General features: G+C 40.1%; 1 protein-coding gene across 1 annotated transcript in view; it reads left to right on the forward strand.

The window, feature by feature from the left end:
• Positions 1-27,986, forward strand: part of LOC118735026 — a 158,203-nt gene that overhangs the window by 52,198 nt on the left and 78,019 nt on the right. Inside the window, exon 2 of the mRNA XM_036464620.1 lies at positions 17,183-17,532. Within this exon, the coding sequence (XP_036320513.1) occupies positions 17,183-17,532 (350 nt within the window). The remainder of the gene's footprint in view (positions 1-17,182; positions 17,533-27,986) is intronic.

Genomic DNA, 27,986 nt, shown 5'->3' on the forward strand with positions numbered 1-27,986 from the left:
TATAAGAATCTGTGGCTATTTTTCTCATTTCATCTATACATTGCTTATACAGTAGAGGCACGCAATTTTGGCGTTAAACGCTTTCACTTGGAAGTGTATAATTTAGGTGTTTTAGAAAAAAATCCGTAAGGCTTGGATAAGATATCTTTTTAAGGGGTACATAAGTCTCTAAAAGTGCCTTTGTCAAGTCCGTCGCTGCCATGTCTTTTACACTATTGTCCTTAAATTCAGTAATTTTTAAGAAGCGCATTTCTTGCGGTTTTTTTCAGCAGATAGGTGCTTCTGTGTAGCCAAATGTTGCTTGACCTTAAAGAGTTTATCCGCGTTAACTTGGCAATTGCAAAATACAAAATAAAACTGAATTGTCTGTACGAAAGACATCTTTGTGCTCTCGCACCACCTTTAACGAAAATTCTTTGTCGTCGTTTTTTGCTTAGGCATTTTTATTCAACTGGTTCTCGCGCAACAGCGCGATCGGTATACATACGTAGGTTGAAGAGTTGGCATTGAAATAGAAAACTTAAAAGATAAAGGCGAATTCATATAAGGTGGTGCTACCGGAGCTGCTGATTTCAAGGCGAATTTTGGACTACCGCTACCACCTTATATAAATTTGCCTAGGAGAAGATTTTAAATTTCAAAACAAGGTGGTTCAAACATATTATATGCATTTACGCGCATTATATCCATATACGTACGAAATATGCCAATGCATGTAAATATCTGCTCTAGTAATAATATTCCGAAATATCCCGAGATCCCGGGATTACCAATTTAAGATCCTGAAATCCCGGGATTCACAAAATCGTCCGGGATGGGATGCTTTAATCCCGAGGCATTTTAGCAGTCCCGAGATTTCGGGATGTAAAAATTCTTACCCCGGGATCGCGAGATTTTTCCGGATTTCGACTTCATCACAACTTTTGCATTTAACAGTAGGTTCGCCTTTTTCAAACCACACAGATTCATTGTCACCAAATTTAGTCTTCGGGAGCATAATGCCCCTTAGTAAGAGAGTATGTAATTTGACGCTTAAATATTTTTATTCTAAAATATCTACATAACTTGTAAAAAACATTTACTCATATTTGCAGATATCCTTTCCCAAAAAAGGCCAACAAACTAAAATGAAGAACAACTCTGCCACGCTGTAAAAGCGTGTGGTGTTTTTTCAGTTTGTACCAGATTTTTCGTTATTACACAATTCTTGCACAAAATATTTGAACAAGTACAGTTATTGAGGCAGGTCCTGAAATTCACTTCCAAGAGCAAATGGCTCAAGTTCACTATAAATTAATGTTTACTTTCTAACCGAATCTACATGTGTATGTATGTAATTGAATCGCCTAAGAATAGCTTTACATATAAAAAGATTATCCTCATTTTCGAGCTTAACTCCCTAATCTGTAATTAGAAAAGGAGGTTAGACATACAAAAATTATAATTATAAAATCATCCCAGATTAAACCGATAACTTTTTGGTGTCCTACCTTGTTTTATCGATCATACTTGCGAAGAAGTCAAATGTAAAGTAAAAAAAAATTGACGCTAGCAAGGAAGAGAGGTTTGTAAATGTATTTTTAATAAAATATTAAGTTAAAATATATTTAAATAGCATAATATATGTAGCGGAATAAAGTGACCACGGTGGCACAGAGAAGAAGCTTAACTTTTCCTCGAGTTGTTGGAATAACAAGCGCAACCAATTTGACAGCTAACGAGCTTTTATTGAGATTATATTTATATGTAAAACAGTGTTTGCATTGTTCAACGTTGCTTTCAACATTTGCATTCAACTCAACGCAGGGTTGCTCGAAAAAAAAGTTGAATGGCTAAATGTTGGCTGGCGACCAACTTTGTTGAAAGCGATTAGTTGAAAGGCCATTCAACTAAAAGTTGAATGCAAATATGAATGGCGAATATTGTGATATTTTTAGGTATTCAACTTTTTTTTCGTGCAACCCTGTGGTGAGTTCAACGCAGGCGTTGAGCGCAAAGTTGAACAATGCAAACACACTTTAAGCGCACTTTTATGCTTTGCCGTACGCATATGTTTACACATCAAGTACCACATGAGTACCTAGTACTCACACCTTTTTTTTCATTTAATCACTTATTTCGTATTTTTGCAGTCCAACACTTCCTAAATCTTTAGGGCAGGTCATAACTAGTTTGAAAACTTACTAATTTTCCCCACAAAATGACTGCAAATAGTCCGGAATGATTACGTTACATACATATTATTGCTAAATTACGAAACATCTTTAACCCTTTCGGTACATCTTTTCAAATTCGGGCTTTAAAAAGCCATTTTTTTTATTAAATGATCCTTAATACATAATATAATAACATTCAATTTAATTTCTTTCCAAAATGCATCCATATGGCATCATTTGTACTAACTGGTGTAAAAAATATGCAAAGATTTTTTAAAATGGTATTTTATTTTATTCAAATCAAATTCAATAACACCACAAAAATTTAATAAAATAAGTTGGAACATGCATAGATTTTATAATTAATTTCAAAAATTTACCAGTTGCAATTTCATAGTACAAACATATCGTTATTTGCTGGTGCGGATTTTAGTTCCTTCAAATATTATTGATGTCATATGGCATCATACACATTTTAAAAATATACCACGCGTTTGTTACTACTTTTTTAAATTAAATTACAAGTTCTAGCAATATTTGACACTATTTTGGAGACTATAGCATATTTATTTGTTTTTAATTTATTGGGTTATTTGGTAAAATATAGTATTTTAATGTAGACCTTTCTAAGCAGAAGAAAATCGATATTTTAGTAAAGTTTTAAAATTTAAATTTTTCATCTACTAAGGATACAAATAAAAACACCGTATTAAAATATAGTTTATAAAACTTCGCATTACAGCGTTGTATATGAAAATATAATTTCATATAAGCTCAGTTAAATCTGTGAGTATTCAAAAAAGCATGGCGCAATTTGGCATCAAAATAGCGAAAGGGTTAATTGGCTCTACTGATGTATGTATATGAAATTTTGAGTTGTGTCGTAATAGGAGGACCGTCGATATTTGTTAGCGCCAATCTATTATTATTATTAGTCTAATTTTACTTTTATTTTCTTATCAAATTTTGCAAAAAATTTGTTGTATAGCTAATAGCCATTGACGTTAAAAAATATTGTAAGAAAATGGAATTCAGCTTTTAAAGACCGCCAACTCTGATAAGTAACTAACAAAATATAATTTTTATCAGTTTTTTCATGCTCGCACCTAAGCCCTTTAATGTGTCTGACAAGATGAAAGAACCATCGAAACTGTCTGGCAAGTGAGGAAACATCTTTTGATAGCTCCCCTAGCGACATATATAGAAATCAGCTTTAATACCATAACGAAAGTATAAGTACAATTTATCATAGTTTAAGGGTGTCTGGCACAGGGTAGGAACCCTGGTAATTGTCTGGCAATGAACGACGTAGATTCTAAGAGCATTACGATTAAAATATATAAAAACTGACCTTTATACTATAACGAATTTGAGGTGCTATTTTATACACCTTTACAACCTGATACCTGCCAAAGCCACCACTATCCAAATTTCATAGTCTGTGTACGTTATTACCTTTGGTAGGTACGTTCATAGAGAAGCTTTCAGCCTTTATAAAATAACGAAGGTCTAGCCGTCGCGGGCTCTTGCTCTATTAGTACTTACTATGGCTGTGCGATTATTCGATTACTCGAGCAAGTTGGTTAATCAGTTATTCGGTAAAGATTTTGGTTACTCAAAACGATGATTAAACGAGTTACTTGAAATACGGTTACTCAAAAAAATTAATTTTGCTCGTTAAAAGAGTTTGCTTTGGAAAATGCTTATTTTCTTTTTTAGATTCTGTGTATGAAAAAAATATTTCATTTTACTTTTTGAAAACAGAAACGCTGTTTTCAAAGCAGACCTGTTAAATAATGATTAATGATCATTGTTCAAGTGAGTGACTAGGGCACGCACCCCACTTTAACCATTTGTATTTATTGAATTAGGTAGACTTAATTATATCTATGAAATGGAACTTTACTCGTCTCCTAATAATTACCTCGCAACTTGAACACACCTATTAGCCAACCGGGAGGTTGGCAACGCGTGCGCTACTCGCTCACTTGAACGATCGCCAGCTGTCAAAAACACATATTTTACACTCAAAATTTTTCACATCGACATCCGAGCGGTCGCATAGTCCTTTTTTGTAAAGTTAAACAATCTCTTTGAACTCTGTTTAAAATAAATTGAAGTATATTCTTATCCGCGAACCAAGTGCATTTGTTTTATCGCTCGGGAGCTAGTATCGGTTTCGTTATTAAATTCGGTGCTAATATTATTCAAAATAGTACACCAAGTTTTGTGTAAAACGTGAGTGAAGCAGTCCCCACCTAGGTTCATGGTCGCAGTGGCTACCGAGTCATCCTCGCAGTGCCCTCAACGGTGCTATAGAGCCTACCCACAAAACTCCACCATCACGACCGCCCCCCCATCGCCGCCGTCAGGGTCTGCCACCAAAGTCGAGCCGCAGTAAGCGCACCCGCTCGCACCCCCACAAGGCCAGGAGCATAGCAGCAACCCCCAGAGATTCGCCGCTCCACCGCCCACAACTAACGCAGGTACCCACGCCCTATATTTTCGAACAAAGTGAAAATAACTGCGAGTGTTTACTTGCTCTCTCATTTTTTTCCACACATAAATTTTGATATATGAGCGCGCATACATATATGCACACACACAAACGTTCACCTCAATATTAAATAGTTAAAAGTTAATAAACTCCACAAATATCAGCTTATCTCAAACCCCTCATAAAATATTAATATATACTTATATATACATATATACATTACATATATGCACATATAACAAAAGTGCGGTACGGTGATTGATTTTTTTTGCTCAAGCGGGCACAGTGGTACGAACACATATTTCGAAGCGACAAATTGTTCTATTACTTCTCGTGTTGCGAACACTATATTGCGGTCGTTTTATTTATCATAACTGATCAACTCACTTCCTTTTTCTCTTGATTTAACAAATGCTTGGTGCCCCTCAAATAGATAAATCAAAAAGCCCAAAGATGAGTGACGATGAAAAAACCCAAGGTACTTCCACGGGGTCCCAACGCTCAACGCATACAAGTGGAAAGTCAACCACGAAGAAATCCAAGCAATCGTTCGCTTCTATTAAATTTATATCAGGAACAGATCATTTCATGGACTACTGTACTCGTTTGAAGTCCACCCCAATCCAAGGCAAGTCTAAAAATTAAAGACAATAACGGCGATAACTTTTGGAATCGGGTCCAAATCTCTTACGATACGGTCTTAGAAACCGAGAATCAGGATCTCCCAGAAGATTTCAAGTCAGCCACGTACAATAAATACGGGTCTTGTCTTATAATGTATGAAGACACAAAAGCCCAGATAGGTGACCAACTTCTGTTACTCAAACAACCGAGTGATCCCATTCCCCATGCCGGTACATCACAACACAAAGATGAAACAGGCTTCAGCTTAAAAGTCCCTCCTTGCGACACTGAGGTATTTTACGGGGGTTATGAACAATGGCCGTCCTTCCGTGACATGTTCACCGCGGTCTACATGAACCCCCCGAAACTCACAAAAGCTCAGAAATTGTACCACCTCCTGTAAGTAAGATAAAATGCAAGGCAAAGCCGGCCAAATAGTCAAACAATTCCCGTTAAGTGATGACAACTTCGAATTGGCATGGGAAGCCCAAAGAGCGCGATATGAAAATCGCAGAGTCTTGGTAGATAACCAAATAAAACCCCTAATGAATTTGAAACCAACTCAAGTTGAAAATAGCGAGGATATACAGAGATTACAATCTTCTGTAAATAATTGCCTGCAAATCCTCGCTACCCAGCAAGTTTCGACAGAGAGTTTGAACCCCATCCTCATCTATCTGGTCACCTCCATACTTCCGGAGAACACAGTAACTCTGTGGGAACAATCTCTCATCTCCAGAAAAGGCCTCCCCAACTGGTCCCAGATGAAGCAGTTTCTGACTACTCGCTATGAGGTGGTAGAAAGAGTAAATCAATGGCGCCCAGCCAAGGTTAAATCGATCCCCCCGCATACAAGCTACCCCACACAAAACCCGTACGCATTTAAGAGCAATAATTCCCATGACACTCACAATAAATCCCATTCAAAGATCCAATCTCATATGACGGAGCAGCGCACAATGTATTTATGTCCATTATGCAAAACCTCCCAGCATCCCATTTATAGCTGCTCTCGCTTCAAAATACTGTCAATTCAGGATCGGAAAAAATTTGCGACAGATAATCACATGTACTTAAACTACTTATCTCAATCGCATTTAATTAAAGATTGCAGAAGCCCTCACAATTGTGCTCATTGCCAAGAACGGCACAACTCATCACTCCATGATGACGCACTCTCAAAAAATTCATCAACACCCCGAGTGCATAGGGCCTCATCTCAAGTGGAAACTACCACCTCCACCAATGTGAGCCTCCAAACTCCTCAGACTCCGGAAGAACGAGACGAGCAACCCTCGTGTTCCAATAAGTCCCAGGTACAATGTTTCTACTCTGAAAATGCAAAAAAAATACTACTCCCGACGGCAATCGTCTCCGTTGAACACAGAGGTGAACTCCTCAAACTAAGAACCCTCATTGATCAGGGGTCAGAACGGAGCTTCATCTCCTCCACAGCGCAACTCAAATTGAGACTACCATGTCGAACCTCCAATTTCGAAATCTCAGGAATGGACGGAAGGGTAGTCCAAACCTCGAAAAAACTATGCTCTCTGGTTCTAGTCTCAAACGATTTGACCACACGGATCAAAGCAAAAGCAATCGTCCTCCCACAGCTAACAAAATTGCTACCCAAGTTCCAACCAACTCAAGAACAACGGGAAAAATGGTTTCATCTCACCCTAGCAGACGCAAATTGCCACTCCCCATCCCATTGACTTAGTCATAGGCAGCGACCTGATCCCATAAATCGTTCTAGAAGGGGTTGAAAAACTCTCCAAAAACCTATTAGCACAGAACACCATATTTTGGTGGATCCTTAATGGTCAAGTCCCAACTCAAATAAGCTCGTTTTCGAAGCAAGTAGAAGAAGTCTCAAATGAGAATCTCAATTCCCAACTTCGAAAATTTTGGGAACTTGAAGAAATCCCCACTCCCAAATCTCTCAATTCTGAGGACTGAGTATGTGAAAATTTTTATATATCCACCACATCACGTACATCTGACGGTCGTTACGAAGTGCGACTCCCATTTAAGCACAGTTTCCCAGACCAACTCGCCTTGGGTTAATCTCGCATCCCAGCTCTCCAGCCATTTCTCAGCATGGAGAAAAACCTTCTCAAAAAAGGCGAGCTAAAATCCTAGTACGACCAAGTCCTCGAGGAAAATATAACACTAGGTCATATGAAAGAAACAACTTCCTATGAGAAATCCTCAGGAAACAAATACTTGTCATTATATTTACCTTACCACGCGGTTGTAAAACCTGAAAAAAGAACGACAAAGGTTAATGCACCGAAAAAATCAACTTCCGGTAACTCGTTAAACGATGTCCTCTACACCGGGCCAACCCTCCAACCCGTTGTGATGCTATTAAACATCAAATGGCGCACGTACCAATTTGTCTTTAATGGCGATGTAGAAAAAATGTACCGCCAAATACTATTACATGATGAGGACCAAGATTACCAGAGAATCATATTTCGCTCCTCCCCAAAAGGTCCAATGCAAGATTTCAAACTAAAAACCGTTACGCTCGGTCTCAACTTATCTCGCAATACGCACCCTGCACGAACTCTAAAGATATAAAAGACACACTCATGCTGGCGTCCCCAATACTAATGAGCGAAACATATGTAGACGACATACTTTCGGGTGGGCACTCTATTCTCTCAGCCTCTGAATCCCTTTTTCAAGTCAGACAAGCTCTTCTGTTGGCAGGCTTCCCCCTCAAGAAAATCACGGCCAACCATCCTGACATTCTCAAAACCGTTCCCATCGCCGACGTGCTCGATTCACAGTTTCTCAAATTCGAAAAGCCAAGTACGACGAAAACGCTGGGGATCCAATGGAATGCCATAAAAGATGCGTTTTCATATACCGTTGAATCCATCCCAGTAACCACATCGAGCACGAAGCGACAACTCCTCTCCTCTGTCGCCAAACTTTATGACTCCGCAGGATGGCTAGCGCCGATAACGATTCAAGCCAAAATTCTCGTGCAGGGGCTATGGCTTGATGGAACCGACTGGGATGAACAGGTAATACCCATACGTCTCGTCAAGTGGACGCAGTTCGCAAACAACATAAAAGCTATAACAGCAATCCAAATTCCTAGTTGGGTCAACTACTCTCCAAGCCAACCTATCGAGCTGCATGGTTTTTGCGACGCGTCGGAGAAGTCATATTGCGCCAATATTTACGTTAGAGCGATACGATGAGAAAACATAGCTCTCCACCTCCTAGTCTCTAAAGGCAAAGTGGCGCCCCTAAAACGCACCAGCTTACTACGTCTCGAACTATGTGGAGCCCTTCTCCTAGCCAAATTAGTGTCTGTCGTCCAATCCCAGCTCAATCTCCACCCGCAAGCTTTGATTTTGTGTGTCTGGCTCCGAAATTGTGCTCTCATGGTTATAAAAGCCACCCCATACCTGGAAAACCTTAGAACCGACTCGAACCGTGCAAACAATCGACCTGTTCGGAAATGCCACTTGGCAGCATGTACGAACTCACGATAATCCCGCCGACATGGGCACAAGAGGATGTAAACCTCTCGACTTGGCAGCCTCCTCACTGTGGTGGAAGGGTCCGGAATGACCCTTCCCCCCGTAATCTTGGCCGAAAGCTTCACGATGCACAACCATCAGTCCACCCGAAGTACGCCGAATTGAATCTTTACATACCACCGAAGAAGAACCCGACATTCTGTATCGTTTCTCCTCCTTCCCACGCGCACTCCGGGTTTTGACTCACGTTTTGCCACTCATACGAACTCTGAAGACCCGAACAAGCCACATTTTAGCTCACTCTTTACCTTTTGCGCACGACGACTTCCGAAACACTAAACTCCAGCTCATCGCGTTACACCTATTTCTGAACAAAGATGGACTTCTACGTATAAACGGTCGACTGGCACACTCAACGCTATGCTACAATGAACGTCACTCCATCATTATTCCCGAGAAATCCCGATATGCGGCACTCTTTTTGCGCTTCCTGCATGAACTACTCTTGCACGCCGAAATGCGCCTTATGCAGCAGGCGATCAGACAGGAGCTTTATATCTCTCGGCTCAAGCCACTCATAAAAAAGTGAATTTTTCAATGCAAACCCTGCACTGTCCACAAGCAGCAAATGCGCTCGCAAATAATGGCAGCCTTGTCGCCCTCACAACGCACCTTCGTTCCGCCCTTCACCATAACGGGTGTTGATTTTGCTGGCCCCTTCCAGGTGAAGGCCTTCATGCTAAGATCGCCCACCCTCGTGAAAGGCTACGTGGCCGTTTTTGTATGCTTCACGACAAAAGTGGTTCACCTTGAGTTGTGCTCGAATTTAACTTCAGGGGCCTTTCTGACCGCATTCGCTCGCTTTGTTGGACGGTGGGGATATCCTGCCACTATGTGTGACAACGGAAAAACCTTTGTCGGTGCCAAAAGAGCCACTGAGAAGGAGTTCGTCACCTTCTCGAAATAAAAGTACCGGGAAATTGTCAAAAAATATACCGCTCAAGGAATAGGGGGGAAATTTATTCCCCCCAGCGCCCCTCATATGGACGGTTTATGGGAATCCGCAGTCAAAAGCTTTAAAATGCATCTCAAGAAGAGTGCCGGATCTCATAAATTCACTCTCGAAGAGTTTACTACCCTATTAATCAGAATAGAAACCGTGTTAAACTCACGAGCGATCCCTCCCCTGTCTCAGGACCCCTCAGATTTTACCGCACACACCCCCGGACATTTCCTTAAGGGAGCCCCCCAGTTGTCTCTTCCTGAATCGAACCATGAAAACTTATCTCTATTCAATCGGTGGGGAAAGGTCAAAGTTCTACACCATCAGTTTAGCCGACGATGGAAAGAGGACTATCTTAAAGACCTTTACAAACGGTACCGATGGAAAGACACCCATATTGAGCCGAAAGTCGGTGAGTGCGTCCTCGTCAACGACGATATGCTCCCGCCCACTGAGAGGTGCCTCGGACGCATCGGAAGGACACGGCCCGGCACCGACGGCCACATTCGTGTTGTCGAGGTAGGCAACAAAACCGGCATTCTCACACGGCCGATAGTGAAACCTCACCGGCCGAACTTCAACTTAGTCCCAGTGCGACCGATTAACCCTACACCACTATCGTTATTCGTTACTTATACCACAAACTACTTTCTCCGTAAGTGTGTCTCTCCTCCAATCACCATACTCGCCTTTTCCTCAAAATAACAATTATATACTTCTCTATCTTATTACCCACGATACTCGATATACGTCCCACTAAAATGATATATATACAACTATTTACAGACGTGAATGGATTCAGCACCCACACCAGCACTAAGAACATCACTTCGCTCGCAGATGTTTGTGGCCGCTGGCAACCGCCGGGAGCGCCCAAGCCTCGACTATCAGAAGTGCCGAGTTTTCGCATGGCACCACGCGCTACGAACATGCGCGCTCTTTAAAAGGATGTATCCAGCGCAGCGGTACTTGTTAGCGCGGGCCCATAACTACTGCACCAACTGTCTAGCACTGTCGCACGCTACCAGCGAATGCACATCCCAGGTCACGTGCAGGATCTGTGCGCTGCCGCACTAGACGATGCTTCATCGGGCCCGCCGCCACCGCAGCCACATCGCCGTATCGCCGCGCCTCCACCTCAAACACCTCTGACGCCTGCATCCCGCTCAAATGCTCGCGATCGTCGCAACGCACCCACCCAGGCCGCTACCCATCTCTACAACCCGACTGCAACCACCATTCCGCAACCACGCACCGTCAAACGTTCTTCAACAGGGCTCCATACCGCTGCATATTGAGAAAGGATGGCAAATCGGTTTATAGATGAGGCCATTAGAGCGCTAGAGCAGTTGAATATGGCACTGCCATCTAGCGCGCCTAGGCGGGGCAGGATATTCAAGTGAGTGACTAGCGCACGCACCGCACTTTAACCTTTTGTAATTATTGAGTTAGGTAGACTGAATTATATCTATGAAATGGAACTTTACTCGTCTCCTAATAATTACCTCGCAACGTGAACACACCTATCAGCCAACCGGGTGGTTGGCATCGCGTGCGCTACTCGCTCACTTGAACGATCGCCAGCTGTCAAAAACACATATTTTACACACAAAATTTCTCACATCGACATCCGAGCAGTCGCATAGTCCTTTTTTGTAAAGTTAAACAATTTCTTTGAACTCTATTTAAAATAAATTGAAATATATTCTTATCCACGAACCAAGTGCGTTTGTTTTATCGCTCGGGAGCTAGTATCGGTTTCGTTAGAAAATGCGGTGCTGACATTAATCAGTTTTGTGTAAAACGTGAGTGGAGCAGTCCCCACCTACGTTCATCGCCGCAGTGATCACGTCAGGGCGACCGAGTCATCCTCGCAGTGCCCTTAACGGTGCTATAGAGCCACCCACACAACTCCACCATCTCGACCGCCCCCATCGCCGCCGTCAGGGCCTGCCACCAAAGTCGAGCCGCAATAAGCGCACCCGTTCACACCCCCACAAGGCCAGGAGCATAGTAGCAACACCCAGACAGTCGCCGCTCCGCCGCCCACAACTAACGCGGGTACCCACGCCCTGCGAATCATAATGATTTTGAATTAAAGCATGTTTTTCTTGGGTAACCATTTAATGATTAAATACGATTATTTGCACCTTTTTAATGATTAATCATTAACTACTTTCAAAAAAATTTAATTAATTAATTTTGATTACATAACTAAATATTTTGTTATTTTTGCTTATTTTCAATTATTTATGAAATTTATTATTACATGATTAATATAATTATTTGATTATATTCAATTATTTTTGATTTTATTTAATTGAATCATTGATATTGTTTTATGATTATTTTGAATTGTTTTTGATTTTTTTAATTATACGATTAATATAATATTTGATTATTATTATTTTTTGTTTCAACTTGTGAATAATAATTTGTATAATGCTCGGGAATGTAATTTCTGTGGTTAATGCTGTAGTGTGAACCAGTGATGGGCAAAATTGTATTTACTAAGTATTAAATACTAAGTACAAAAGTATTTAGGTATTTTGTGTTGTTGTAAATACCAAAGTACTATTTACTTAGGTATTTAGGAGCTGCTAAATACCCAAGTACTATTTACTTAGGTATTTAGGCGCTGCTAAATACCCAAGTAAACAATACTTAGGTATTTAGGAGCTGGTAAATACCCATGTAAAAAATATTTAGGTATTTAGGAGCTATTAGATATTAAAGTAAGAAATACTTGAGTATTTAGGAGCTGCTATATGCCAAAGTACAAAAGACGAAAGTATTTAGTAGACGCTAAATACTCTGTACCAAAGTCCTCATGTACCTTGGGGATGCAAAATACTTTCACTAAAGTACCAAGGTACTTAGACCCATAGACTAAATACCTCGGTACTTTACTTTACTTTCAAACTAAATACTGTATAATTTAGGAGAACTCTAGAGAATTAACACCTCACCTTACACTCACCTCAACTTACTTTACCACAACTCACTTCACCTCTCCTCAAATCAACTCACCACATACAAACTCACCGCACGTTCTACTGCTACACCAAAATCCACCAAATCTTTACTCACCATAGTTGAACTCATCACACCCGTTCTCACCACACCTCACCTAAACTCACCACACCTCAATTTGAGAAATGTTTCGGGATTTGAGAGATTCTTCAGACTAAATCAGGATTTTCAAGACTATTTCGGGGTTTTCGGGACTATTTTGGGATTTTCGAAGCTATTTCGTAATTCTTTAGGGATTTAGGGTTTGAGATTTTCGGGATTCTCGGAACTAATATCGGGTTTTTCGAGACGACTTTCACAATATTTAGGGATTTTTGGAACTAGTTTCGGGATTTTTGGGACTTTCTGGATTCTCGGAATTAATAGCGGGATTTTCGCGAGAATTTTGAGATTCTCGGGCATTTTGGGACTCCTGGACAATTTCTGGACTAATTTCAAGTTTTTAGGACTTTCGGAACTGTTTCGGGATTTTTGGGCTTTCGGGATTCTCGGAACTAATATCGGGATTTTTGGGACTTTCGGCAGTATTTTGCAATTCTCGGGAGTAATTTCGAAATTTTTGGGACTCCGGGACTATTCTTCGATTTTTGGGACTTATATCGGCCTTTGGGCACGGTGGGCAGGAAGCGAAGATAGGTTGCATAAAAATGTCGACAAAATCTGAAAGCAGGGTTGTATTTGTTGATATCTTAAGGTTAAGAATCCGCTTAAATTGAAATCCTAGCTGCTCCTGTTTTAAAGATATCCACATTTTATATACTTCTGATAGGATATATTTGGAAGGCGTACTTCTCGATAATTAGAGCATATTTATACGAAAAGAAATCTCATACAAATCTGTTCCCCTTTTCTAACTCACAAAAGGGATCAAATCAATGTGAAACATTTTAATTTTTTCCTACCGAAAGAATAATTGATCGAGATTTATTGGGCGCTACCGGTATACAACTTAGATAAAACACCACAATTACCTTTTTCTGTAGCGTGAACTTTCTCATTACAAACACTTTCAATATCGCAATATATGTATGTATGTATACAATATTGTATGCTATATAATACGGTAGTAATTTTTTATTAAAGGTTTGTTGCTATAAGCAAGTAGCGCAGGCAAGTCGCACTGCGCTTGTGCAAGAAATAAAAATGCTCTAACTTAGGCCAACGGTACTCCGCATAATAAGTAAATAAATTCAAAGCTTGTATGGGGACTATTTCCAGATTTTTGGGGCTTATTTCGGATTTACGGGGTTTTCGGGATTCTTGAGAATAATTTCGGGACTGTTGGGACCTTCAGGGCTATTTAGGGTTTTTTGGGACTAATTTCGGATTTTTGGGACTCTCGGGACTAGTTCGGGATTATCTGGAGTAATTTAGGTATTTTTGGGACTTTCGGCACTATTTCCAGATTTTTGGGAATAATTTAGGATTTTTGGAACTTTCGGGTCTTTTTCGGAATTTTTGGGACTAATTTAGGAACTTTGGGACTTACGGAACTATTTCAGGATGTTTGGTATTTTCGGGACTATTTCGTAATTCGCTGAACTGATTTTGCTATTTTGGGACTAATTTCGGGACTTTTGGAGCTTTAGGGAGTATATCGATTTTTTTGGGACTTTTGGAATTTTGAGACTTTCGGGACCATTTCGGGGGTTTCAGGAGTATTACGGGATTTTTGGGATAATTTCGAATTGTTGGGGCTATTCCGCCATTTTTGGGAATAATTTAGGAATTTTGGACTTATTTCGGATTTTTGGAACTTTCGGGACTGTTTCGGGATTCTTTAGGGAGTAATTTAGGTATTTTTGGGACTTTCGAGCTATTTCCAGATTTTTTGGACTTATTTTAGATTTTTAGAACTTTCGGGTCTTTTTTGGGACTTTCGGGAGTATTTCGGAATTTTTGCGGCTTTCGAAACTATTTCGCGCTTATAATGACGAATTTCAGGACTTTCGGGACTATTTTGAGTCTCGGAACTAATTTTGGGAATTTCGGGGTTCTTGGGACTAGTTTCGGAATTTTTGAGACTACCTCAGAGTTTTTGGGTCTATTTTTAGTGTTTTGGGACATTTGAGGCCGTTTGGGGATTTTTGGGACTAATTTCGGATTTTTGGGACTTTCGGGACTATTTTTTGATTTTTGAGACTTTCGGGGCCATTTGGGACTAATTTAGGAACTTTAAGACTTTCGAAACTATTTCATAAAGTCCCAAAATTCCCGAAACTAGCCCCAGGGATCCCGGAAGTCCCAAAAGCTCCAAAGTAGTTTTGAAAATATCTAAATCCAGGCAGTCCCAAAAATCCGAAATTATTCCCAAAAACTCTAAAATAATCCCGAAAGTCCCGAAATCAGTTCCGAGAATCCCGAAATAGTCCCAAAAGTTCCAAAAAGTCCAAAATTCCCAAAAGTCCGGAAATTACTCCCGAAAATCCCGAAATAGACCCGAAAGTTTCAAAAATCCAAAATAAGTCCCAAAAATCTTGAAATAGTCTCGAAAGTCCCAAAAATACCTAAATTACTCCCGATAATCCCGAAATAGTCCCAAGAGTCCCAAAATCCCTAAATAGCCTTGAAAGTCCCAACAGTCCCGAAATTAGTTCCAAGAATACCGCAATAGTTCCGACAGTTACAAAAATCCGAAATAAGTCCCAAAAATCCCTAAATAGTTCTCAAAGTCCCAAAATTCCAAAAATGGAGAAATAGTCCCGAAGGTCCCAAAGATCCGAAATTAGTTCAAAAACCCGAAATACTCCTGAAAACCTCGAAATGGTCCCGAAAGTCTAAAAAATCCAAAAGAAATCCCAAAAAAATCGATATACTCCCGAAAGCCCCAAAAGTCCCAAAATTAGTCCCAAAAATCCCGAAATCATTTCCGAGAATTACGAAATAGTCGCAAAAATCCTGAAATAGTCCCGAAAGTCTCAAAGTGCCTAAATTAGTCCCAAAAATCTCGAAATGGTCCCGCAAGTTACAAATATCCAAAAATGGTTCTGAAAGTCCCAAAAATCCCGAAAAACTCCCTAAAATCTGAAATTATTCCCAAAATTCTGGAATGAGTTCCGAAAGTGCCAAAAATCCCGAAATTACTCTCGAAAGTAAATTCATTTTACTTGAATATTTAGTCATCTCCAAATACTAAGTATTTGTGTATTTAGTACCCAAAGTGGTACTTTAAGTACAAAAGTATTTAGGTGTGCCCATCACTGGTGTGAACTATATATAAGAAATTAGCAAATTAAAAGTTCATGTTAAACACCGCACAGTGTAGATATTGACAAAATTTTATATCTCGAAAACAAAAACATCTAGCGAAATAGATTTAACAGCATTTTAAAGCCTTTGAGATAGAAAATCGAGGAAAAATTATTTCGTTGGATAAAAAAAAGTTGCCTTCACCTTTCAAATCACCATCAAATTAGGGGGTTCTCATTTGATTTCATTTTTTTACCTGAAAACAGTATGAGGTAAACTTTTTAAAAAGTTTTAAACAGATATTTTTGGTGTTCTTGCATCAACGAATTTCACAGACTAATAGTGTTTTTAAGCTAATTTTTATTACATAACAAAGACTCAAGAGTGTTACATATATGTTTCAGCTCGTACAGACACCCCTTTATAGAGGTCGAAACTTTTTATTATACATATCCTCACTTTTAGTATCCTCCAAAGTTTGGTTCCCCTAAATTTCCTCTTTTGCTTTCGCGTTTAATGAGTTAATACTAACTTATAAAAATTTGCTTGCCGAACACAGCTTCATCTATTTGGAAAAATAATCACATAATTGGATATAATCAAATGATTAAAAACAATCAATTAATTAAAACTAATCAAATAATACAAAAAAAATGGCAATTAGTCATTATTATTTTTGATAATTACAATTAATAATTAATTATAATGGCTGGGTTATATAAGAAAATTAAAATAATTATTAAAATTAAATTAAAAATGCGAAAAAATAATGATTACTAATCGTAATGAAAATTTAACAGCTCTGTTTCAAAGTATCAAGGAACTTCAATTGCTTTATATGTTAAGAGTACTTTGAAATACTGATTACTCATTTTAATCATAATGTTGATTAATCATAAAGCAAATTACTCAAACATTTTTGTAGCTGAACTTTTGAGTAATTTCCAATTAATCGAATGATTGAGTTATTTACGTTATGATTAATTAAAATATTGAATAATCAATTAATCGCACAGCCCTAGTCCATACGTAATTAAAAAGTTAAAATGAAATCAAGTGTTTAACGGTGCAAACGGGAAGTAAGGTGCAAACGGCTGATTTTTAAAAACCATTTTCATTTTTACCTTAATGTCAATGCATTTTTTAACACAAATGTATATATATCCCTCTTACTTAGGTATCATAACAATAAAATGGTGAACTATGACTCACAAGAAGGATTTTCTGTTATATCTACTACTGTAGCTGATACTACTGTGGACGATGATCTACACATTTTCTCTGAAAAATATTTCATTGGCATAGGAAAGAAATTTAACAGTGATTTGCAAATGGAAAGTAAAGCCAACGGCCATTATACGGAAAAGCCACTGCGATTTGCATTGAAACCACAGCAATCACCTTATTTAGTATCTCCAACGTCTAGTATTTTGACATTAGAAGTAGTGCATTTTCATCATGCAGGCAACTATACTTGTGCCCCTTCGAATGCGAAATCAGTCAGTATTACTGTACATGTCTTGCGAGGTAAGTAAGATCGAAATTATAAAAGACAAACTTTGTCGGCAAATTATTTATCTGATAATCTACTTGCCCCTCTATATGCCGCTGTGGGAGATTTGATAGATCTAGTAAGATATTGGGCCGTATGAATAAAAACTAAATAATTGCTTTTTGTTAAAATTTCAGACGTTTTACTCGATTTATTCAAATAAATTTAAATAAAAAGTCTGATAATATAACGATGAGTTCATGATCAATTTGAATTTTATGTTGTTATTGTTGTTTGTACTAGGCTATAATGATCAAATAGGCTCATGTGCAAGAAAATACTTTCTTCACTTTGCTGCCCGACGTTTCGCCAACCTCCTTGGCATCTTCTGGGGCGTTTTCTTTATTAAATATCGACAAGAAACAAATATAAGGAGGTTATTATTATAATATAATTTGTTGATATGTACACGAAACAATTGTACACACAAAAACAAGGAACAAATTTTGTATTTAATCAGGGACAATTAGCAATTTTAACCTCATACCGGACTTTAAACACTTTTGTGAAAACATTGAAAAACTTACATTTGAAAAATAAACTACTAAACTACACTTAACATTTAAACTTTAAAACTTTTAAGCAGCGTTCATACCATCACCCTGCGGTACATTTGTCTTTTCTTGCACATGAGCCTATTTGATCATTATAGCCTAGTACAACCAACAATAACAACATAAAAAGTCTGATATTTTGAGAAAAAGCAATGGCTTGGATTTTATTCATACGGCCCATTATTATACCCGAGCGCACTTGTGCACAAGGGTATTATAACTTTGTTCACATAACGGTTGTTTGTAACAGGAAAAACGAATCGAGGTAGATATAGACAAATGTATACATGAATGATCTGAATGAAGAGAGAAATCGTTTAAGCGGTGACTGTCTGTCCGTCCGAACGTCCGTCCGTCTGTCCGTCTGTGCACACGGTAACTCGAGTAAAAATTGAGATATCTTAACGAACCTTGGTACGTGTACTTCTCTTGGACGCAGGACCGATAGTATTGAAAATAGGCAAAATCGGACAATAACCACGCCTACCTCCCATATAACGGTAATTTTCAGAAATACGAAAACTGGGACATTTTTGTAACTACTGAAAATTATTCACTCATAACTGATATTTTAGACGAAAAATAAGAATATTATATCTTGGTAACCGCTGCACCAATTTCTTCTAAACTTGGCACAATTGTTGGCCTTGGTACAACATACCAAATGGCCGAAAATTTTTAAAATCGGAAAATAACCACGTCCACATCCCATAAAACGGTAATTTAGAGAAATACGAAATCTTCGATAAATCAGTAAATACTAAAGCTAATTTGTTCAAAATTGATGATTGCAACGATTCTTTACCTTTATGATAAAACTTTGGAAAATGGGCGTAGCACCGCCCACTTATGATCACAAATATGTATCTCGGTAACCGTTCTACCAATTTGTACTAAACTCGGTATTGTTATTGTGCTTGCTACATAAAAGCAAAACGTTGAAGATTATTGAAATCGGACTAAAATTGAGGCCCCTTCATATCACCACATTTCCCCATCAGACTTCTTCAGCGGGATTCGAACCGACGACCCCAGCTGACTCAGCCAGTTGCCTACGCACTGCGTTAAGTTCGCCTTATAAACTGAACCCTGAAATAGCTATCACTTCTACCATTTATAAATTATTGTTAATTTCTGCACAATAGTTTTCATTAAAAAACAAATGTGTTCCCTTGTCGGGAAATATTTTTTCATATGAATATATATATATTGTGAAGAATACTGCGGCAACGCGAAGCGAACAACGAGAAATAGGCAGAATGTTCGAGGAACGACGTAGAATGTTCCACAAAGAGAAACGTCAAGTTGGATGAACACTGCGAACAGCGAGAGAAATAGAATGAGCGATAAACTTCAGAACGTTCTAGAGTTGCCATAAGTACGAGCGCAGGTATATAAGGGCGCCGCCACAGCGAAGTGAGTTAGTTACAAGTCAGCAAGCTACAAGTAAAGTGAGCAGAGAAGTGAGTTGCGAATAAGCAAGCTAGAAGTTTAATTGTGTTAACAAGTTTAGTAAAGCGTTGTTATTGCTTTAACAAGTATTGTAAAGTCTTTTTACTGTATTAGCGAGTATTGTAAATGGTTTGTTGTACAATAAAGTTAATTGTCCTACAATTTGGTCATCGTTAGCATTTATTTAACAATCCAGAGATACGAACCGATGGATATTTGGGAAATCCCTCTAGGTTTCAAGGATAATCGTAACAATTGGTGTCAGAAGTGGGATTGTTAAATAAATCCCGAAGGATAAACTTTTGAAAATGGCAAAAATTCAAGACCTAAAGATCGGGGAACTCAAACAGGAGTTGGAGAAGCGAAATTTAGCAACCTCCGGAAGGAAAGTATTAACTCTACTACGCGGCTGCGAGAGGCTATGGAAAAGGAAGGTATCGACGTTGACAAATACGACATCAACGAAGGACGAACAGAAGGATGAGGCTGATTGTTCGTCGAAGGGTTTGCAGCAGACAGCCGGGAAGGGTTGAGGAACAGCAAAAGGCTCCTAGTTCATCAACAGGTATGGACATGAACACGTTATTGGCTGCCATGTCGCAGATGATGCAGGAACAGAGGTCGCAGTTGTCGTCAGACGTTTCCTTACAGATGCAAGCCTTGGACACACGTATATCTTCAGAGGTATCAGCGCAGGTGTCATCGCAGGTGTCATCCCGGTTAGAAACTGAGGTACAGGCACAGGAGGCACGCATATCATCACAGCTGGAAGCACAGGATGAAAAAATTACACAAATACAGGACAAACTTGAAGAGAGACAGGAGAAAGTCGAAGCAAAGGTAGAAGAATTGGAAGGTCGTCTTCGTGATTTACAGTTGAATCGTCCAGCTACTTCGTCGAGCGCACCCAAGGTAAAAACCCCATCCTTTGACGGCACGATTCCTTTCCAGGTCTTTAAGCTACAGTTCGAAAAAACGGCTGCAGCAAATTATTGGAGCATGGAGGATAAATCCGCTGCACTGTACGTGGCATTAAAAGGACCTGCAGCGGAAATCTTGCAGACAATTCCTGACTGTGAAAGGAACAATTACGATGCATTAATGGGTGCAGTGGAAAGACGTCATGGTAGCGAGCACAGGAGACAAATTTACCAGATGGAGCTGGAGAATCGCTGCCAGAAATCCAACGAGACTCTACAGGAATTCGCCTCCGAGGTTGAAAGGTTGGCTCATTTGGCAATTGGGGATGCATCTGGTGAGCACCTCGAAAGAGTAAAAATCCAGAGGTTCATCAACGGAATGCGGGACGTGTATACCAAGCGAGAGACGTACGCGAATCCACAGCCAACATTTGCTGAAACTGTCTCGTATGCTCAGACGCGTGAAACGGCGGCGCTCCTAAGTAGACCAGCCTACAAAGCACATCGCGTGAAAGTGGAAACACCGGACGAGACAAATGAAATGCTGAAGGAGATTATCGAACTGCTGGGCGAGAAAAAGCATTTCTCTGGCTATTGTTTTAAATGTGGAAAGCCAGGCCACTTCGCCCGCGATTGCAGCGCAAGTTCCAGTGCGCTCAACAATTCAGCAGGACGCAAACGCAGGGCTGAAGGAGATGAATCCAACTCCAATCAGTCGTTAAACTAAAACGAGCCAGCAGCAAGGGGCGCGCGCTGGCTCCCGCAATAGAATGCCCCATAATCTCCGTCTCGCGAATTGGCAGAATGGTGGATATGTGGACGGACATGAGCGAGTACTAACTGTGGATACGGGCGCATCACATTCCATCATTCGATCTGATTTGGTCACTAAAGAGGTAAGGCCATTACCTGGAGCAAAGTTGAGGACAGCAACTGGTGAGGACACCCAAGTTGTAGGAGAGGTAACATGCAAAGTCGCAATAGGGAATGTGACGGTGTTACACAAGTTCATAGTCGCGGCGATTATTGATGAAGTCATCATTGGATTAGACTTCTTGCTTGATCAAGGTATGAAGATCAACATGAAAAACAGGATTATGACGTATAACAACATGAAAGTGCCCCTTCGGTTTGGGAATGATGATCCGTACAGCAGCAAGCGAGTGATCCTAGAGGAAAGCGAGCAGATTCCACCGAAGTCAGAAGCAGTTGTGTGGGCAAAGATTGATGGAGATTGTGGGACAAACAAATTGTGGGTTGTTGAAGCAACACAAATTCTACACCGGACGTACTTATTGGTAAAACCCTGGCTAAGACGCAAAAGGATGGACGTATCCCAGTTCGAGTGCTCAATGAGTTCAAATCACCAGTCAAACTCCGAAGAGGAACTGTACTGGGGCAATGTCGAGAGGTAGAGGCAATCTTCAACTGCGAAAAATTACCTGAAAGCGATTCCATTGGTGCGAATGACATTTCGGAAGACATCAATGCATGGACGGAAGGGTTGGAAGAAAAATACCAGCACAAGGCTAAGGAACTTCTCCGAAGATACTTCAACATATTCGAAAAGGATGGCGACACACCAGGCAGGACTAACGTTGTGAAACATCGCATTAATACTGGCGATGCAAGGCCAATCCGTCAAGCTCCTCGGAGTGTTCCACTTGCCGAACGTGAAACTGTTAGCCAAATAATAAAATAAATGAGCGAGAGTGGTGTGATTGAACCATCAGCGAGTCCATGGAGTTCGCCGGTAGTACTTGTGAAGAAGAAGGATGGTCAAATGCGGTTCTGCGTAGACTACCGGAAACTAAACGATGTGACGAAAAAGGACACGTTCCCACGACAGTCGGATCTACGTAACCGAAACGACCCAGATTTATATCTGGCCAAGGACTGTCACTCCAGCAACACTCCCCAAAAAGTCTTTGGGGAATTTGTATGCTGCTACAACAACAACAACGAAAAAGGACAGCCATCCTCTTCCCAGGATCGATGACACTCTGGACTCGTTGACTGGAACAAAGTGGTTCTCAACACTCGACCATAAGAGCGGTTATTGGCAAGTGGAGGTAAGTGACGAGGATAAGGAGAAGACAGCTTTCAGCGTTGGAGGCCGTCTGTGGCAATTCACGGTGATGCCCTTTGGATTATGCCACTTTTGAACGACTTATGGACCATGTGCTCAAAGGACTGCATTGGAAAACATGTCTGGTATATCTAAACGACATTATCGTATTGGGTAAAAGCTTTGAGGAACACCTGAACAATTTGGAAGAAGTTTTCCAGAGGATAGCTGGCGCTGGTCTGAAGCTAAGTCCTAAAAAGTGCTCACTGTTCAGGAAGGAGGTGAACTACTTAGGGCACAAGGTGACAACGGAGGGCATCTGTACTGCGAAGGAAAAGATAGAAGCAGTAAAGGATTGGCCAAGACCTAGGAACCTGCACGAACTACGACGTTTTCTTGGGCTATGCATCTACTACCGCCGATTTGTTCCGAATTTCGCCAGCTTTGCTAATAGCCTCCACGAGCTCACTAGGAAAAATAGAGCCTTCGAGTGGAACAAGGAGCAGGAGGAGGCTTTCCAGACTCTGAAGGAATGACTATGTACTGCACCTAAGCTAGCGTATCCCGTTGCAGGTGCAACGTTTAGTTTGGATACGGATGCTAGTGGTTATGCCATAGGAGGCGTACTGTCGCAGGTAATTGATGGGCAGGAGAAGGTGGTTGCCTACTATAGCCGGTCGATTGGAAAACCATAAAGGAACTACTGCGTAACTCGGAGAGAACTACTAGCGTTGGTGGAGTGCGTCAAACATTTCCACAAGTACTTCTATGGGCAACGTTTCCGAGTTCGAACGGACCATGCAGCGCTGAAGTGGCTACTACAGTTTAAGAATCCAGAAGGACAGCTAGCTCGGTGGATTGAGAGACTGCAAAGTTATGACTTCGCTATTGAGCACCGAAAGGGAAGTGCCCACGGTAATGCTGATGCCATGTCCCGCCGACCATGTAGCCTGGAGTGTAAACACTGCTCAAAAGCTGAGGGAAAAGAGGACATTATAGACGTCCGTCTAACGACAATAACACCAGCGGAAGAGTGAAAGGAAGAACAGCTACGAAAGTGTCAGCAGGAAGATCCAGATCTGGAGCTTTTGATGCATGGACTGGAGGTGGACAGAAGACCAACTAAGGAGCAAATGGCAGCGGAAAGCCCAATCGCAAAGGCTTACTGGGCACAATGGAACAGCTTAAAATTAATATTTGGCTGTTTGCATAGGGTATGGGAAAGCGAAGATGGCCAGTGCTCCCGCAACCTGATAGTATTTCCAAGGGTAAGAATTCCGGATGTACTCAAGGAATTCCACAATGGTCCTAGTGGAGGGCACCTGGGAATCACGAAGACCCTGGAGAAGGTTAAGCAGAGGTTCTATTGGGTTGGTTGTCGCCAATCGGTCGCAGAGTTGATTGCTAACTGCGCGGAGTGTATTGCAGCTAAAGGGCCGAAATCCAGAAGTCATGGCCAGATGAAGCAATATAACTCAGGTGCACCTTTCGAGCGGATTGCTATGGATGTAGCCGGTCCATTTCCTATGAGCGCACAGGGAAACAAATACGTCCTTGTGGTTATGGACTACTTTAGCAAATGGCCGGAGGATACGGTGTACCTATAGAGCTGCACTCTGACCAGGGAAGAAATTTTGAATCGGCGGTGTTCCAAGAGATGTGCCAGATACTAGGTATCCGGAAAACTCGAACAAGGGCTCTTCATCCGCAATCAGATGGCATGGTGGAACGGTTCAACCGAACCCTGGACGAGCATTTGCGGAAGATCGTGGACAAAACTGAGAAAGATTGGGATGTTCGCACACCCCTGTTCCTGATGGGACACCGGTCAGCAGTGCACGAAACAACCGGTAAAACTCCTGCAAGGGTAATCTTCGGCAGTGAGCTCCGTTTGCCTAGTGACCTGAAGTTTGGAGTAACTGGCGATTCAAGGAGAATTGGGAAAGAGACGTCCAACATCCTGGAAGAGGAGTTAAGAGAAATACATGCTCTTGTGAGACAGCGAACTCAAATTATGAGTGAGAAGGTGAAGGCCAGGTATAATAAGGCAATGAGCTCCGAGGGTTTCCAAGAGGGAGACTTAGTGTTGCTGTACAATCCACAACGGAAGAAAGGTTTGTCCCCAAAACTACAATGCAACTGGGAAGGTCCGTATTAGATCGTCAAACGGCTGAATGACGTAGTGTATCGAATCCAGACCGTTGGGAGACGAAGAAACAAGATGAAGGTGGTCCACTTGGAAAGGCTTGCAGCGTTTGGAACAGCAAATGTGTCTGATCGGGACGATCAGACTTAGGTGGAGGGCAGTGTGACGAATACTGCGGAAACGCGAAGCGAACAACGAGAAATAAGCAGAATGTCCGAGGAATGACGTAGAATGTTCCACAAAGAGAAACGTCAAGTTGGATGAACACTGCGAACAGCGAGAGAAAGAGACTGAGCGATAAACTTCAGAACGTTCTAGAGTTGCCATAAGTACGAGCGCAGGTATATAAGGGCGCCGCCACAACGAAGTGAGTTAGTTACAAGTCAGCAAGCTACAAGTAAAGTGAGCAGAGAAGTGAGTTGCGAATAAGCAAGCTATAAGTTTAATTGTGTTAACAAGTTTAGTAAAGCGTTGTTATTGCTTTAACAAATATTGTAAAGTCTTTTTACTGTATTAGCGAGTATTGTAAATGGTTTGTTGTACAATAAAGTTAATTGTCCTACAATTTGGCCATCGTAAGCATTTATTTAACAATCCAGAGATACGAACCGATGGATATTTGGGATATCCCTCGAGGTTTCAAGGATAATCGTAACAATATAATGGATTCTTTGCTAAAAACTTCTGTGGCAAAATTGTCTTTTGCGATTTAAAGTCAAACAGTAAAATCCTTCAGTAGAGATTTCCAGCAGAATTGTTCAACATGTAGCTATAAAGAGAATCGATGCTCAAAGTAATTAAAAAAACTGTGGATCTGATCTTTAATTGGGTCAGAATTACATAGCTATCGGATGTTATTTGTCAAAGATCTGTTAACAGAACTGGATGTATTGCTAGTTTTTTCTACTTTTTCTTAGATAAGTGTAATTATTATTTTTTGCCATAAAACGGCTTAATATGATTAAGTTCCATATTTTCGTTTATTACTTAACAGAAAAACCCACTAAATAATTTTGAACGGTTTTGCTACATTTTGGTTTTGTGATAAATGTCAAAATTAGCACTCAGCGAAATAAAAAAAATTGGAATGTGAAAAATTTGACAGTCAAGTTCACAAGTCAAATAAGAATCAATTTTAGAGTTCACTCTTTGATGCGAGACTGCGTGCCTTTGAGCGTAAGAGCGAAAATCGGCAGTTTTTTACAACAAACATATGGCACCGTTTTGGGTTCATTTCGCACAAACGCACAGAAAGGAACAAAACCAAAACACTAATTTTTGCCTTTCGCATTTTCGCATCAAAGAGTGAGCTCTACGAATCCAGCTACGCTGACTACAGCATTTTTGCGAGGAACACCTTCCCCTAAAAGTACTGTTCTCAGCGTAGCTGGAGTTGGGACTTACGAGGGCTATGTTTTGATGAGAAAATGGCATCGACGTCGACAACGACAATAGGGCTGATTATTAAAAATTACTAACATTTCCATTTTTTTGTTTATTGAAATCGCCTAATTTACTTACCTAAATTATTTTTAAAAAATACTTGACATTCGCATCCGCGGATGTCTAAAATTTCACATTCGCAACATCCCTAGTATGTACATTGAACTGCATCGCCAAAAAAAATTGCGGTTTTTCCGCCGGGATTAAAAATTTTATTATATTTTAAGATTTCCACCAAAATATTTTGGAAAAATATTAAGATATACGTGAGCTGGACCGATTTGAACATACCTCCAAAAATGGGGTTTTTAATTTTTTATTTATTTATTTTTTTTTGTTTCATCATTTGGCAAATCACGAGTGTATATTACGTACAATATGGGTCGTAGAACACTGCCTTGAGGGACACCATTGAAACTTTTTGGTCCAACATTTTCCCCAACAATTCACGTTTACGATTTCCATTGGCACGCTCATCGGCTAAGATTATGATTTGGTGGTCGTTTTCTGCCTTAAATAACCTAACGAAAGCGTTATGTCCATGATGAAGTTCTTGAAATTCTCTAACATTTCATAGAATGGTTAATCTCAGAACGAAATAAATTTGAAGAACATTTCCTCTTCATTCCTTGGCGCCAACAATGATCCGGTTCTATGGTAAATCTGTCCAAGAAACTTTATCGTATAGTTAGTGGCAATTTCAAAATGGATGCGTATAATTGTTCTACAGAAATAAAATATTCAAAGACTTACTTCAGACGAAATACCTTAAAAGTAAGTTTCAGTAAAGCAATTTAAGTGAAAATAAACTTTTTTTTCCTGGAATTTATTACAGTAAAAAGCGCGCGCTAATTTTGGCGGTAGATTTATCGGTGGTGATTTGAGATTTACCCCTGCACAACTCAACTCTACGAATGAAGCTTTAAGGCATAACAACACTGACAAAAATCACATACATTGTGCCAATCGTAACACATAAGAAGTAATTTTTAGCAAAAAAAAACGACTTAAAAAAATATATATATCTATATATATTTCATGATCCAATGATCGGATCTAAACTAAATTAGTACGGAACCACCTCTGAGACACTACCTTTCTGATGCAAAAAGAATTATTGAAATCGGTTGACGTGATCCAAAGTTATGCGGTAATATACATACAAAAAAAAAAAAAATATTCCGACGAACTGATAACCTCCTCCTTTTTTGGAAGTCGGTTAAAAATTCGATATACTCAATGGTGCAACAGGTTCATTTATTCTGACATTCACGGCACCTTTTCTAACTTGGCGGTTAATCGTAATCACTCCAGCGCCACGTGGCAGCTCTTTGCAATAGTATTGCCTTTACCGTTACCAATACATATTTTGATTATTAGCCAAAGTGGATCATCAATAAGATTTTTAGTAATAACTTAGCTCCAGTGCCAACTGGCGGGTGAATTTGCGAATCTACACTATCCAGAGAGTTACTCAAAAACACACAAAAAACTTCGTTAAAATCCGTCCGACCATTTAGGAGGATTTCACTCACTCTATATATCGAACATTATTTTAGCCTATAACACTATGTAACAAGGTTTTTGTCCCTGGGTTGTAATTGTTATTTCCTAGTCAGTTAGGTCCCAAAAGTATAGAAAACAACTATTGTCGCAAGATAACTTTGCTTTTTTTTTTGGTTATTGATTAGAGAGTTGAGATGAGAGAGTTTAAACGCAAATGTCGAAAAACCACCCGCTTCTGATTTACTTTTATGTTTTTGGTTTTCTGAAGTTTTAATAAAATTTAGTTTTGATTTATACAGGGTGTCCCAGAAGTAACGTGCCAAACTTTAGGGCAAGGTAG

This window comes from Rhagoletis pomonella, unplaced genomic scaffold, assembly GCF_013731165.1.
Source record: "Rhagoletis pomonella isolate Grant_MI unplaced genomic scaffold, Rhpom_1.0 Rhpom_scaffold_00003, whole genome shotgun sequence".
Classification (NCBI taxonomy): domain Eukaryota; kingdom Metazoa; phylum Arthropoda; class Insecta; order Diptera; family Tephritidae; genus Rhagoletis; species Rhagoletis pomonella.